Source organism: Anticarsia gemmatalis, chromosome 7 (assembly GCF_050436995.1).
Source record: "Anticarsia gemmatalis isolate Benzon Research Colony breed Stoneville strain chromosome 7, ilAntGemm2 primary, whole genome shotgun sequence".
Taxonomy (NCBI): Eukaryota; Metazoa; Arthropoda; class Insecta; order Lepidoptera; family Erebidae; genus Anticarsia; species Anticarsia gemmatalis.
In genome coordinates this window covers 1,690,257-1,705,926 of record NC_134751.1, presented here as the reverse complement: position 1 = coordinate 1,705,926, position 15,670 = coordinate 1,690,257, and the positions used below count along the sequence as shown (strand labels likewise).

Here is a 15,670-nt window from a genome sequence, read left to right as displayed (position 1 = left end):
GGTGTGGTGACCACCTTAACTACAGCTTCATGGAGATCGTCAAACAAGAGAAGACAAGAAGGATTCTGGAATTTGGACGATTAATAGCGAATTATATTATAAACGTCTATTAATATTAATTACTAGACTATTAAGAACAAAAAGTATTCCCGAACATAATCGGTTTGTTTCTTACATAAGAGTATTATAAAACGATGAACTATAAAGGTGACTTTTGTGTCTAGAATCCAATATAATTGATTGAATTATTCCCAAAACTTGTTATAATATCAATTTTGTGTTTTTAACGAAGTCAATGTGACTTTGATATTTTTATTCTTACCTAAATTTATAACGAATATTAATATTATGTTTTAGCAAGATCGAAAATGATCTAGAATGATAAATAAAAGTAGCATCATAAAAAATAAGTACTAAAAAGTGTTCATCATTTCGCCTTAAAAGGCCTTAAGATTTGTAATAATAAGTAAATTAGGCAATCGTCTGAAAGCGGAAATGTTCTTCAAAAGGGCTTGAAGGAATAAAGCCCAATAAAGGCTTAGTCAGTGTGGTAAATACAAACCTATTAAGTCCAAAGAAACCCGCGCCTTGCATTTTTTATACAGCAGCGAGGTAAATTTATCCTTATTCACGTTCATACATTCATCTATCTAAATATTTATTAAAAAATTGAAATTTGGTTTGCAGTTAGATGTTATGACGTAGGTATCCGCTAAGAAAATATTTTGATTAATTCTTTTTCCAAGGGGATAAAGTAGGGGATAAAAGTTTGTATGAAAACGCTGTCCTTAGTCACAAAGCACTTGGAGGAAGTCGCGGGCAAAAGCTTGTATTTGTATATTGTATCTAGAAATTAATTTAATAAACCTCCGAACTTGCACAAATCTCCTTGAACCGCTTATACACCTATAATTATGTGATTAATGTATATTGTTAGTTTTCGTGCCTTATCAACAAGCGAGACAGTGGGAAGTGTGTCAATATGTTTCAATTATGCAGACAACTATCCTCTTTGTATACAATATGCAAATACTAACAGACTCCGGCGGCTCCGTTCAATATGTCATCCCCTATTTCTGCCATTTCAATGATTAGCCACGATACAGGCTCTGCCTAGTGTGGCTATTACTGTTAATATGTAAATATGTATCATTGGATTGCAAAATAAACAATATTTATTTATTTATTTGCGGGTAGAATTTTTAAGAACTTTGTAGCTTATATTTGACTAGCTGACTCGCGCAACTTCGCTTGCGTCTCATGAGAGAATCATAATTTTCCCCGTTTTTGTAACATTTTTCACTGGTACTCTGCTCCTATTGGTCGTAGCGTGATGATATATAGCCTATAGCCTTCCTCGATAAATGGGCTATCTAACACTGAAAGAATTTTTCTAATCGGACCATTAGTTCCCGAGATTAGCGCGTTCAAACAAACAAACAAACAATCAAACAAACAAACTCTTCAGCTTTATAATATTAGTATAGATTTATTTATTTGCGGGTAGAATTTTTAAGAACTTTGTAGCATATATTTGACTAGCTGACTCGCGCAACTTCGCTTGCGTCTCATAAGAGAATCATAATTTTCCCCGTTTTTGTAACATTTTTCACTGGTACTCTGCTCCTATTGGTCGTAGCGTGATGATATATAGCCTATAGCCTTCCTCGATAAATGGGCTATCTAACACTGAAAGAATTTTTCAAATCGGACCATTAGTTCCCGAGATTAGCGCGTTCAAACAAACAATCAAACTAAGCTAAGCTATAGGCTATATAACATCACGCTACGGCCATTAGGAGCGGAGTAGCAATGAAAAATGTTACAAAAACGGGGAAAATTTTGACCCATTCTCTTAGGTGACGCAAGCGAAGTTGCGCGGGTCAGCTAGTCAATGATAAATATCATCACAAATAGTTCAGTACTTTAGTCATGAAAGCGTGGCAGACAGACTTTCGCTTTAAGAAGAAGAGAGCTGCTTTAGAAGTATGTTTGGGAAAAATACAGGTATTTTTATTTTTATTTGCGGAATGTTCACCGGTTTGACCGATTTTTAGAGGGCCAATGACCCGTTACGATTAACCCTTGATCATAATGATCTTTCGAGATTAAGTTACAAATTATTATTAAAAAACAAACGAAACACACATTAATACATATTCTTTTATTTCTTAACCTTTTTAAATGATTTAGATAGCTTTAGTTTGGATTGGATAATACGTACAGTTATCTACTAATTCAAAGAGACTTTCTCAAGGAACTTTCGTTGGTGACATGCAGCCGGTTGTAAAATCAGGTAAACCCTCTTTACAGCATGTTTTCAACCGAAAGCATGTGACGTTTCTTTTCTTAATATACAATTTTGCATTTAAGAATACAATCTTCGCTATTACCATTACACGAGCTCAAAACGTCATATGTAAACAACATAATAAAAATTATATTCACTCGAGATCACTGTTTATCTCGTATAATTATCCTTCTATAATACCTACCGGTCATAGGTGAATGATTTAACATTGTATGATTTTAATACACGAACGTATTTTCACGCATGCTTGAACCATAAAATTATGATTCGTGGAAAATTGATACGTTTGGAAGAGTGTATTATGTATTATTTTATACATTTAAGTTTGTATTTTGTTCTGGACCTACGAATACGTTTGTTTCGATGTACTAGCAAAACTGGCTACTTACCGGTCACATAACAAGATTCTAAACTTTGTTTTTTGTCTCTCGTGTGGTTAGTGGTCAACCCAGTGTCAAAGTTGTTCAAGCCGCCCAAAGGAATTCGACGTGGCTTAACCACTGTTATCTTAATTGACAACAACCGGGACCGACTTTTTACGTGCTCTTCGAAGCACGAAGACCCCAAGCTCAAATACCACTATGCGGTCACCCGTAGTGGCCGCGCCAAGGGTTGCTTAACCCACAGCTCGTTTACCGACCGGTGAGCGCAACTGGCTATGGGTGTCCCGATTCTAAACTACTAAGGGTATTCGACTCTTGATCTCGAAATCTTAGGTTCGATTCCAATTGGCAGTCTTTTGGGCTTTTTCGTTTTTTTTTTCTTATTATTGTATCTGGAATTGGGTAGCATATCTGATGAAAAACTAGAAGGGTGACCAACAAATTTAACGATAGCTAAGTACAACTGCGTAATGCATATAGAACAGATCTTTGCACATGCCATTTGCATGATGTCTATCTTACAAAAATAAAATCTTAGTATCGACTTTTTTATACACGTTATAGAGGTACTGTTGTCAAGCATTAATATACTACTTAGGTCTCCTTAACAAAAGGAATTAAAAATATGTATCTTATAAATAGCTCGACCAGTTGTCATTCTTATAAACCAGTTACGATTGACGTCAGTATAATTACACGTAGTACAAATAATATTATATTATTTAGAATAATTATTATGTAAATTACTCTGTTTGTATATTTCCCACAGTTTCTAAACAAATAAATCTACAGGAAATTTACGATTGTCACTGAACTGGGTATTTTATTAAAAATAACAACTTTTTAAGTATATCGGTTAGGAGGCGATGTTTCAATCGTATTAATGTAAAGACTACGAAATTATTTATACTACATACACAAAAATGCACATTTGTCATACGTATTTATTATCTTGTTTTTAAATAATGTAAATAAATAACCGGTTTCGCTCACAATTTCCCCGGAAAATTATAAAATTACACGAACCAAACAATATAAAATAGTATCTACGTATTTTAAAATGTTACAAGTACTTATCGCGATTAACACCCGTTTCCGTCTGTTTTAGTAGGTATTGCAAGTGCAGTATTGTTCCATTATGTTAATACTAAACAAGTAAGTTAATTATTATTGCTATTGAAATGTGGCCGTGAGTTTCTTGCTAGCTTTTTTCATAAGGCGCTTCTCCCTTCGCGAGCTAAAAGTAGATTCAGTAATTGTAACGACTGAAATGAGTGTCAACATTAGACCTAAAATAATAAATTAATTGATTTTATTTAACCCACGCTATATCGACCATTATTCCAAAACGCAGTTCAACAATAAAGAATTCGTTTGAACATACTTTAAATCTATCTTCTATGACGCATAGATACATACACAAACTACATACAAAGAAAACGTGTATTTTTTCTGTAATCGAATATTGATACACACTAAAAATTCAAGAAAAATCACGTTTGAATATTTTAATACATACTTCCAACACGCGGTGCACTATCTGTTGTAAAAACTTTGTTCTATGAATACAAAGTAGGTGCTGCTTTGATAAACCGCTCAATCTTGATAATTATACTTCTAAAGTATGGAAAATATTATTTTTAGCTCCAGAGGGCAATTTCCTAGCACTATTACTAATGGGTTATCACACAACTATTTGAAAGGCACTGCTGTACATTGTTTTCTTCCTTAGATTGTAGTGATTAACACGTCATATCAAAGCAGCAATGTACTGAATAGTGACCATCAATTTGACGTACACTAGTTGTCAACTGAGATACGTGATAAGCCCACTGATCGGGTATTAGCTATCGAAATACTGATCAGCGCCGTTAGCGTATTCAAAATGGACTGAATTTTCAAGTCGATACTCGACAATACATAATGACAAAAGAAAATCGCGCTCTAATACTTTGATTCTGTAAAAATCATTGCAAGGTTTCGTTAAGATCTTCATTTTATTAAAATCTGTAGTTTTAATTCAATAACGGACTTCATAAAGTGGCGCCGCTTCTAACTAACTAATCTGCAAACATTAAACTACAAAACAGAGTTCATAGTAGGCAAGCTGGAGGCATTCTGTTTCCGGATTAGGTTTCCTGTTCAGGAATTCTAATGTCTGCGACCATCCTTACATTACTACAATGTAGGTCACACAATACTACTCAGACGCTCAGCTCAAGACATTTGAGTCACATTCAAGTTTCACATCGGTACGATACGTGAAGTTCAGACCCACTCTCAGCGTTAACTTGAGGCTTGGCTACCAAAATATAATTGAACATTACTATCAATGAAACACAAACTATGATTATAGAAATAATAGCCTGTCCGTGACTCCGACACCTTTTTTTTGTTGAAAATAGTGGTCTATGTATATTGACACAACTTTTCAAATTTTCTCAAATTATAAGATGAATTGATTCAGCTGTTCCATTATAAAAACGGAACAGACCGACTTTCTCGATTCTAATTTCAGTACAATATGCTACAGAATTTAATTATTTTCTAATTAAATCGTTTTTGTTATTTCCAGACAATATCGTGAGCGTACCATCTTAGGGTACGGACCCAACGATACAGTAAAGTACATGTTGAAGAAACACTTCGAATTTGACGCGGAGGCTTCGGGCGGCTTGACTGAAGATGATGAAGTCACTGTTGTTCACTTTGCTTATCTGGTAAGTTGTTTTTTATATTCATGTCAACTTATTGCTGTCCCATTGCTGGACACGAGTCTTTTATATTGCTTTACGAACTGTCAACCGAGTAACCCATCAATTACTTTTTCTTGTCAACTTATTGCTGTCCCACTGCTGGACATGGATCTTTTATATTGCTTTAAGAACTGTCAACACGAGGCAACACACACTTTTCGAAGTTATGTGTGTATTGGAAATAATTATCAAAACATGGTGATGTAACCTTGCAAGCCTAAAATATGTTGAATACATTTTTTAAGGGCATGCATACTTCCCAACCCGCACTTAGCCAGCGTGGTGGACTCAAGGCCTAACTCCTTCCTCGTTTGGAAGGAAACCCTTGCCCATCAGTGGGACAGTAATGGGTTAAAACACACACAACTCTCGATTTGTAGTAACTTAATGTTCAAAATAGTACTTTAAGTATTGAGTGCAACTTACAAGTTTTCAATCGTGTACAAACATCCAAATTGACTTACATGCACTTTACAAACTTACAGAGTTTTCTAAAAAGCCAAGTTGGTAGTTTCGATTAGCACAAGTTCTTTTGAATCAATTGAATACTGCAAGACGTAGTTTGAATCGACTGAAGCTTTTTCTATTGACTTTCATTGCACGATTGAATGAAATTACTATAGACATTTAGACAATATAGTTTAAGAATGCTCATTTATATTTTTCATAAAATATTTGAGTATATTATAAACTATCAGTGTGCAACTTTTTATAAAAATCTGGAGTAACTTTAGGGGGATTGAGTGAGAGACATGCATCCAAGCGTCCAAGCTTTCGCAGGTATAATATTAATATATTTTATACATCTGTATCAAATGCGGTTTAATATAACTGTGAAATATACCTATAATACTTTCTATAGTATATACATATTATACATGTATATATGTTAATGATATTATAATAGAATAAGCTCATCCTTTTGTCCTTAAGTAGGTAATTGGACAAAGTATGAATGGAATCTGTGCCAATAGTAAATGGACTGACCACTATATATTTAGGTCACCAGACAGACGCTTACGAATAAAGGGTTAATGTCCACACTAGACATGAAATCTGGAAATTTCTTTTGAATAATTATATTCGGAGAAAGAAAATACTTAAAAAAATTGTCTTTTTGGACAATTTTTTTAAGTATCCAGCACTCTAATAATTTATATGTTATTATTTTTATCTCTTTTACTTTTTGGACTAGAGAAAGAACTGAGTTCCTGCTTTCATGAAGGAGATACACTTTAGCATTATAATAAAAAGCCTTTAATTTCATAGCATCTTAAAAAATTAAGTCCACAAATCTAGTTCAATAAAGAAACAGGAAAGTAAGTGGAATACCCTCTTCGTTACACAACGGAATTCCGCTTTGTGACGCTTGATCCAATTTGTAACGGAATGATCCGTTGTGTTTGTCTATAAGAGCTCAAATACGGGTTATCCGGTCACTAGGACGGTTTGAAATCAATAAGGAAGTGTTTAGTACTGCGAAGTTCATGGGGTTCAAAGGATCACTTTACTTAATCTAATTGCATAAGTGCGTTTGCGGGTTCCGTGATTAGTGGTGAAACTTTGCAGTCTCTGTTAGATTTATTGAAGTTTATAAGGGTTGACGCTTTGAATTGATGTTAAGAAAGGCAAAGTGTACTGCTGTCACGAGAGTAGAAATCTTTTAAAGATATTTCCGATATTCTAAACCATGGTAACCATGTAAAAAGCTCAAAAAAAACAAAGTACGAATTTTAGATAATGTTTTTAGGTGCCCATCTAAAACCTAACCTTAGTAAAAATTAAAAAGCAACAGCTATGAGCCTATTATTGGTATTACTGCGTGATAGTAATGGTAAGGACATTATAGTGTAGAGAAGGACCCAAAAACTGCACTTTGATATGAAAAAGCACACTATATCAACAAAGATACACAGGAAAACCTACTTCCAAAATATTCACGAAAAGATTTTTCACCCAAAATTCCCACCGGTCCGTATTACTTAGTCTGAAAATTGCACCGTCATCCGAGAAAGGAAAATGCACTTTCTCATTCAAGGCAATCCATTAACGTTCTCTCGGTTAGTAGGAAACAGAACAAATGAATTGTTTATTGTATTTGTAATTCATGAATTAGAAGAACTATTTTCATTAAGTGCTACAAATAGATCAAGTGTTATCGTGCTATAAATAAAAGTATGCAATTGAAACTTAAACTTCATTAAATGGGTGCAGTCTTAACTCTTGTGCTTAAAGCTTGAGCTGAAAAGCACTTCGGCTTAGCGTAGTAGGAGAATTATTATCTAATTTTCAAATCCGCAGAAAATCACACATTTCGGCTTATTTTCCACTCCTGAGCTTTATTATCAGGTGGTAATGGTCCATTAAGAATATTGTGATTTGAAATCTTCGAACTTATGAGATTTAAATCTTTAAGGTAGCTTTTGCCTTCTAACTTGTCAGAAGACCGCGGATGACGTCATGCCCAACAATGGGATAATAATGAACTATACTTGCTCTTCATAAGACATAATAATAAAGCGACTCTTTCATAAATGATTTTAATTTCCAGGCTGCTTTACTCACCGTCCATGACATGATGCCTTCCTTGGCTGGAGTGATCAACAAAGCGTTGGAGCAGTTCTTCCCGAACTTAGAAGATGCCTTCCTCAGGGTGAAGGTTAGAGACCTATTCTTCGACGGCATTTATCTTAGCTGTGATGGAGATAATGCTGCTTTAGGTAAGCTACACGTGTAGATTCAGTGTTTGAACTCGTAAAATATAGTCTTACTGCAATCTCGTAATCCATTCAGACCGCCTGATTTAGAACAAATGCTGCCTGGTGAAGACATTTCGCCTTAGCATTAAATTAGCGCCTCGTGGCTTGTCATTCTTCGTTCACTCTTAAAAATATAATACAGATATTATTAAGTAGCAATTTTGAAAACCAATCACAGGTAGGTTTACTCAACGTTTTTTTAAATTTATTTATTAATCTTTCCTACACCTATCTTTAATTAGTTTAGTTAATTAGTTCCCAGAGCGATATTCATGAATTGAACTTAGGCATAAATAATAATTATATTAAATTGTTTGAAAAGTTGTCATGTCTCATATGAGTAACCGTCAATTTCGTGTAATAACCTACTCCACATGATAATATTTGTTTTCTCTCTCGCACGTGAACATGAGTACTGACATCCTACTCGCACGCTCCAGTTTTAGCGTAGTTTCTGCAATCACAATATACTCTCGTAGACTAGAATCACAATCAAAGTTGTTTCAGTGCATCGCACATATGTTATGCAGATTGGCTGTTCAATCTTCAGCCACACGTTAGTTCTCAGAACTCTGAAGTTGATTGAAACTTGCTCGCGAGAACGTTTCACTTGATTGTAATTAGCAGAATAGATTCATGTGCAAGATGGAGTCGGTTTTCCTTGTTTTACTAGTGTGTTACATGCATAATATGACACCTGTTATACCCGAAGATGTAGGTAGGTTATATAATAGGGGGCGAGCCTATTACCATTAACCGGGCACGTTACCGAACTCCAGGGTTCTATTGAATAATAATTTCATATAAATTAAAAAAGGTGATAGAGTAATTAGGAAGTAAAGGGCCTTTTTTCCCCAGCAGCGGGATACGGAATCATGCTAAGGAAAAAAATTGATAAGACATATTAGTCTTTTGCCCGACCCGGATATCGAACCTCAGACATTATTCTGTGGTATATTCAGTGTAACCAGTCATTGGACAACAGATATTAAATTAGCCTTTTCGGTTCACGCGACGATATTTGCGACTGTCCATTTAGACGTTACGAGTTCGTTTTTCATATTGATGGTTTCCAATTTCTGTTAGGATATTCTATATGACCGCTCTTTGGCAACTTGCCCGGTCTATGATAAACCGGCTCCCTTTAACATGTGTAAATAGAGAAGTATGAGTCTATTTCATACAATTCTACGTAATCCAATCTAAACAGTTAGGCGCGAGCCTAACTCCACGAGCGAGAGAATCGCGGCGATATTATCGTCGTGCCACGTATTTCTATACACTCTCTATGGAACCGTCTCCACACGGCGATAATATCGCCGCGATACGACGAGTGTCAACGAGCGTGCGAAACGTCAATACATCGTCGCTAGTCGGCCGCGACAAGCAGCGGGTCCGCCGCGCGATCGCGACGAGCGCGCAGCGAGCGCGCTGTCAAATGCAGCGTCATTTATTTTCAATGTTGCCTCTTGTTTCGAGAAGCTTTTTAAACAAGGAAAACGCGGGGATACCGTTACGAGTCGTCGCGGAACCTCTGCGATTCCGTTACGACTCGCGACGATACGCGGCGGAATTATCGCTCGTTCGTGGAGATTGTCCGACGATACAAGGGCGGACTCGTCGCGATTCTCTCGCCCGTGGAGACAGCGCCATAGTATGATTATCTGAAGTCGGTACACTTTCGACTAGCAAGCATTTGACATTCAAAGTTACTTGTAGAAAATAGTTCTTGCAGAATACGCTAGGGGCACTAATGTGTTTTTCATAAACATTTGTCTATAGCTCCCTTATAATCGAGAGTGATAGAAAATCGCTTCTCAGTTCTACATGCACCTGAGAGTGTAATAGGCTTAAAGTTATCAGAATAGATTTTTCAATTTTCTCAATCTTCATGTGGTTTGACGTAAAATTAATAACCCATGTTATCAATATGCAAAGGTTGGATGTAACCTGTTATAAAATATAACCTCCTTTGATAGTTTATTAACGTGTTCCTGGAGTCGCGCCTCGTTATAACAATGTTACGTGTATAAAGGTGCTTTGCGAGCTTTTAAGGTTGTCTTCCCAATTTTGTAGAGACAGTTCCATTTTTGGTGGCATGAGTCTGAATTTTCAGTCGCGTTGTAGGTTGTTTGTGGCTAGTGCAAGAGTAGATTTAAGGGGACATTTGCAAAAAGGGTTTATCAAAACTGGCATAATTATATAATTTCATACAAAAAGATAGTCAAAGCCTTATCTTTCCCTGATCTGGCAATTACGTGTGACCCAAAATATTAGATTTACCCTTGATAGCTAATGTAGGACTTTACTTCAATAGCCGCGTGCTGACTGACTGAGCAACCTCGCGAGGCAATATTTCGGTCCCGCTCATTTCAATCTGAAAGAAAAGAGACCTATATTGCCTTTCACATACAGTATATCTAGATGAGGCAGGTTTCTAGTGATCGTAGCTAGTGGCATTTTTTGGTCTATGCCTAATAGGAAAAGGCGTAATTTTATGTATTTGCATGTAATTTTTTTCCTGCAAATCTTTGTTACGCGAATGTATACGTTATAAAGTAAAATATCCCATCTCCTTTCTCGACTTTCTCGACAAACATTAACCGTCTAACTAGAACAGTCTTCAAGAGAATACTAATTTATTTTAACGTATTCAAGTCTGTCAACATACGTACTACATGTACGTCTCATTAAACTGTCGAATGTACCACGTATCCTAATTTGAAGGCTCATTTCGTGTTCGCTTCGTTTATCTTCTACAAATTCAATATGAACTGTAGAAATTGAAGAAAATATACCTAGGTCTTGTAGCATAAAATATAGGCTTTGACACAATTTTATGTTTTGACTTTCTTTCTTGCCTTTTCTTTTATTGTATGTTTGTAAGTTGTCAATAAAAAGTCAAATTCTTTGTATCGACACTTATATCACAAATAGAAGTGTAATTTTCTATAATCTGTATTACTATCGGCTATCAAAAGTTTGATATTTAAAATGGAACTAAATATTACTACAGCATCTCCTAGGGGCATGGATTAGGTTTTAATACAAAATTTGACAATAGCACGCCGGTTATGAATAGTCGATAGGAAAGGAAATCAAGCAATTTTTCTTTTATTAAATCCATGAGTGGAACATAGATTTGTTCTTGATGTTTTCCATCATTTCTTGTTTACCTATACCAAGAGAAACCATGCTTATTTACACAACAAGCGACAGCTGTTACAAATCACGCCGTAAAATCCTATAGAGCCTTAGGTCGTCTTCACATTTGGCTTAGTTTCAGCCCTTTGCTATTTACCGTTAGACTCATATTAGCGACGAGAAAGGTTTACAAAAATCACTCGCATTTCACTTGTTGCATGTATATAGGATACGCGTCTATTGCGATATACATATTATATTATCAGGTTAGTTAACAAACTCGCAGCCATTGATACAAAATCGAAAAGTGATTTGAAAGAGGCTTCAATCCTCAATCTGGGTGGGAGGAGAATGCTTATACTGCTCGGTTTTCACTGCTGTAGTCTGCGGTTTAACATAAAATTCACATTACGATAGACTCGGAGTTTTAACGCTCACTTGCTCCGGAGGAAAGTTTTGGCCAGCAGTGTTTTTTGCTATAATATGCGTCTGATGTGTAAAAACCCTAAACATTTCAATTTTCTCCACAGGACTGGTATGCGGAAAAATAAGAGCAGAGACCCCTCCCACCATGCGTAAAGCGGACACGAATGGGTTTTATTTCTCCATGTTTTCTCACGTAAGTACTATCGTTTATACCCACCATAAGATCGAGAATTTATGGCAAATATCTGTAGTGTTCCGATTTCGATCGAGGTATCGTAGTAATATTGCAATGATTGCCAATTTTTGTTTTCTTGTGTATTGTTGCTCTGATATTTTTGTAGGAGATTTTTGGATAGTATTTTACCATCCCATTTTTCTATACTGGTTGCATCTAAATTATTAACATATACATACATAATATCACGACTGTTATATCCAAAAGTGTAGGCAGGGGTGTATGAAAATACACCTACATTGTCCCACTGGAATCGAATACACTTCCGACTATGCCGCAGAAGCAATTATTAATTATTAATTAAGGAATTATTATTATTAAGGACAAAATTATGTTGAACATTGTACCTACATGTGTCGTGCCTTACAAAGCAAATCAATTTAGTAAACGATAGGTTCTTCTACACATTTTAGCTAGTAAGGCAAAATAATAATATAATAACACTAGCCTGAGGATAACTGTCTTGTTGCCAATTAAAAGTCTACTTCTAGATAAATACGCTTATTATCTAACTAACAATCCTAGATAAACAAAGAAATAAATACTTATTTGGAAACTACTAAGGTAAATATTAGACAACAACAAATAAACAGAATACAATGTAACTACTATAAGTTTAAATAAAAATACAGACAAATTAATACTTTTATTTCTCTACAGTCAGTACTATCGAGTATCATATTATGTTTGTCATTAAAAATGTACTACATAAATGGTTCCTATGGTGACCGCTAGAGACGCTGATCAGATTTGCGTACAAGATCGTTGCTTTTTGCACCTATTTATTACCTGTAGCTACCTGTATTACCTTCCTAATACCACCTTCCTATTACCTGTAGCTTTAAGTGCTTAAACCGGTATGCTAAAAGTTACACCAAAAACAATCCAGTAACCTATAAAAAAACCTTTAAAAATGTACCAATACTTTTTTTCTCCAGATGAACCGCTCAGAATCAGGTCCATACGAAATGATCCGTGGTCGCGACAACGTCTACGACCTGGGCCGTATCATTTCATACCAAGACAAGGAGATTATGCCGATGTGGGGAGATCAGTACTGCGGCAGGATCAACGGATCTGATTCCTCGATATTCCCGCCTATTGATGAGAGTAATGTGCCTAAAAGGGTGTATACTTTCGAACCTGATATTTGCAGGTAAAATATTGATTTACTGTCAATTATTATCACTGTGAAGTAATGAGATTTTATTACTAAGCAAAGCAAAGAATTAACTTGTTATTTATTACTTCTTTTCTATTGTAAACGAAAGCTAGGATACAATATTTGTAAATAATTAAAAGTACCTTTTGTTTCAAAATAGTTAACTTGTTGTTCAAATGTTGACGTGAAAGAGTATTTACTACAAAGAAGGTTTACAAACAGTATTCATAATTTCAAACTGTCTGGTAAGTCAAAAAGGTTAGATGCTTTTAAAGTTTAAAATAAAATAGGTTACTTTTTAAATCAAGTTTACGGCATCTACAACTTTTTTGACGGACTCGTGCCAGCTCTCATGTAATTTGTTTTACAAAAGAGTTTGAATAACAGTTTAATTTTATGTATATTAACATTTTTATTTATAGGTATAATTATGCTTTGTGGTTTTACGCCAATATGGCGTTGAAAACTTTATAGACACTGGGCTTTAAATTGAATACTTATCGCACTCTATTTTTATGTTAAGAAAATATATCGTTAAACGTCTTAATTATTTATTTTCAGGTCAATTTACGCAGAACTGGTGGGTAAACGCGAGATGTTTAACATTAGTGCCTATTACTACGAGATCTCAGAGTCGGCGCTCGCGGCAAAGAGCGCGAACAAGGACAATAAATGTTTCTGTAGAAAGTAAGTAGCCCACATAAGTAGGTAAAACATTTAAAATTAGATAGCTAGCATTGATTGAACACAACGAACTTTACCCGTACTATAGAGCCTATAGTACGACTAAAGAGTAGTTTCATTATAGACTCTGTAGTATGGATATCTCTTCATAAATATTCAAGGAGGTCGATATGAACAGATTGTGATAAAAATTAACATAAAACAAATTGTGACCTTTATCAGATCTATTTGACTTCTTTGTTTATAAATCGTCTTTGTTTAATGTCATAACAAACTGTTCCCAAAATTTAATTTTGAAAATTCCAAAGTATTCAACAACTCTCTTTAAAACCATTATTCAGCAACTTCGAGTAGATTAATTTATTCGCCATCGATTTAACTCCGACCCTTCAAACTCTTGCCGTGAATCACTCTCATAAATCTCATTGGAAAAATCGTCGGATACCCACACTGATTTATTTTCCATTATCTCGGCCACCTTATTTAGGACACGCCATTTATAAGAAATAATATTAGGAGAGATAGCAGACATTATATCATTCCTGGTTTATGGGTTTAATCTTAAAATATGGTGTGTTGGGATGAATAGGACTTGAAGTAACTAGCCAGTAATGATGATTTGATGTATTTAATTATTATTAATATTACGATATTTAGTTTCGATGTAGATATTTTACTGCTGCTAACGCATCAAGGGAAAATTCAAGGGTCTGAAACCTTTACAATCAAATGGACCGCCTGGCAGTGAAAAATAATATCTAGCTTTTTACCTAATAGGCCTATTAATTCGATATTATTCTGTTTGTATTAGGACCCGTATTTTGTCTACTACTTAATTTCGATCTTACAGCAACAGAAACGTACAATAAAATTGTGGATAAGTGATATTAATTGGAAGTAATTGGAGCAACTCATTAAAGAGTTTGGCTTTTAGAACTTACTAAGAGTATTATAGTACAAACTTTTCTAATTATTAACCTAGTTTTACAATAGTACCTACACGTGTCTTGCAAGTCAGAGTACATTAGGTATTATAATAGTGTGTTAGGTATATTATTATTACGAAGCGAATTGTAGCGATCCATCACAAAGGTAACTGGGTAATGAAGAAGGGTTACTCGTAGTGCCGTCACACATGATACGAATAAAATGTATTATTGTTTAACCTTTTTGTCTACATCTTAAATGCCAAACTACTATATTTTTATCAGTTTTCTAGAAATTTGTTTCAGTTTCAGGCATAGGTGTACTTTTTTGAGTGATATTTTCTCCGTATTGTAATCTTTCTTGTTTCTTCTTCTTCTTGTTCCCCCCGCTTGTTTATTATTTCGAAATACCTAACCGAAGTCTTCTTTAAATTTGCGTAATATATTTATATTTCAAATAACAAATAAGTAGGTACTAGTCTACTCGCGGTTAATTTTAGTAAAAAAATTAAAAGCGAGCTAAACAAATTATATTCTACCTCTATTTTATAATAGTACTATAGATACGTAACTCAAACTCATTCCCTCAATTTTCTCTCTCAGAAATTGGAGCGCAAACCACGACGGTTGTCTCCTCATGGGTCTACTGAACCTCATGCCGTGTCAAGGAGCCCCCGCCATTGCTTCTCTACCGCACTTCTATCTAGGCTCTGAAGAACTACTCGAGTATTTCAAGTCAGGCATCAACCCCGACAAGGAGAAGCATAATACTTTTGTTTATATTGATCCGGTGAGTACTAAAGAAAACGAGATTTGTTGCTTCCATGAAACAGTCAATGGAATTGAAACACAAAAAATGGGGACTCGATTGAAACACAAAAAAT

The 15,670-nt window shown here is 35.1% G+C and overlaps 1 protein-coding gene across 3 annotated transcripts in view; it reads left to right on the top strand.

The window, feature by feature from the left end:
* The window catches only part of LOC142974256 (sensory neuron membrane protein 2-like), a 34,065-nt gene that overhangs the window by 15,063 nt on the left and 3,332 nt on the right, over positions 1–15,670 (top strand). For all 3 annotated transcript variants that reach the window (XM_076116454.1, XM_076116453.1, XM_076116455.1), the window contains exons 4-9: positions 5,270–5,414; positions 8,002–8,170; positions 11,884–11,972; positions 12,953–13,170; positions 13,738–13,863; positions 15,390–15,576. In XM_076116454.1, coding sequence (XP_075972569.1) covers positions 5,270–5,414; positions 8,002–8,170; positions 11,884–11,972; positions 12,953–13,170; positions 13,738–13,863; positions 15,390–15,576 — 934 coding nt within the window. The remainder of the gene's footprint in view (positions 1–5,269; positions 5,415–8,001; positions 8,171–11,883; positions 11,973–12,952; positions 13,171–13,737; positions 13,864–15,389; positions 15,577–15,670) is intronic.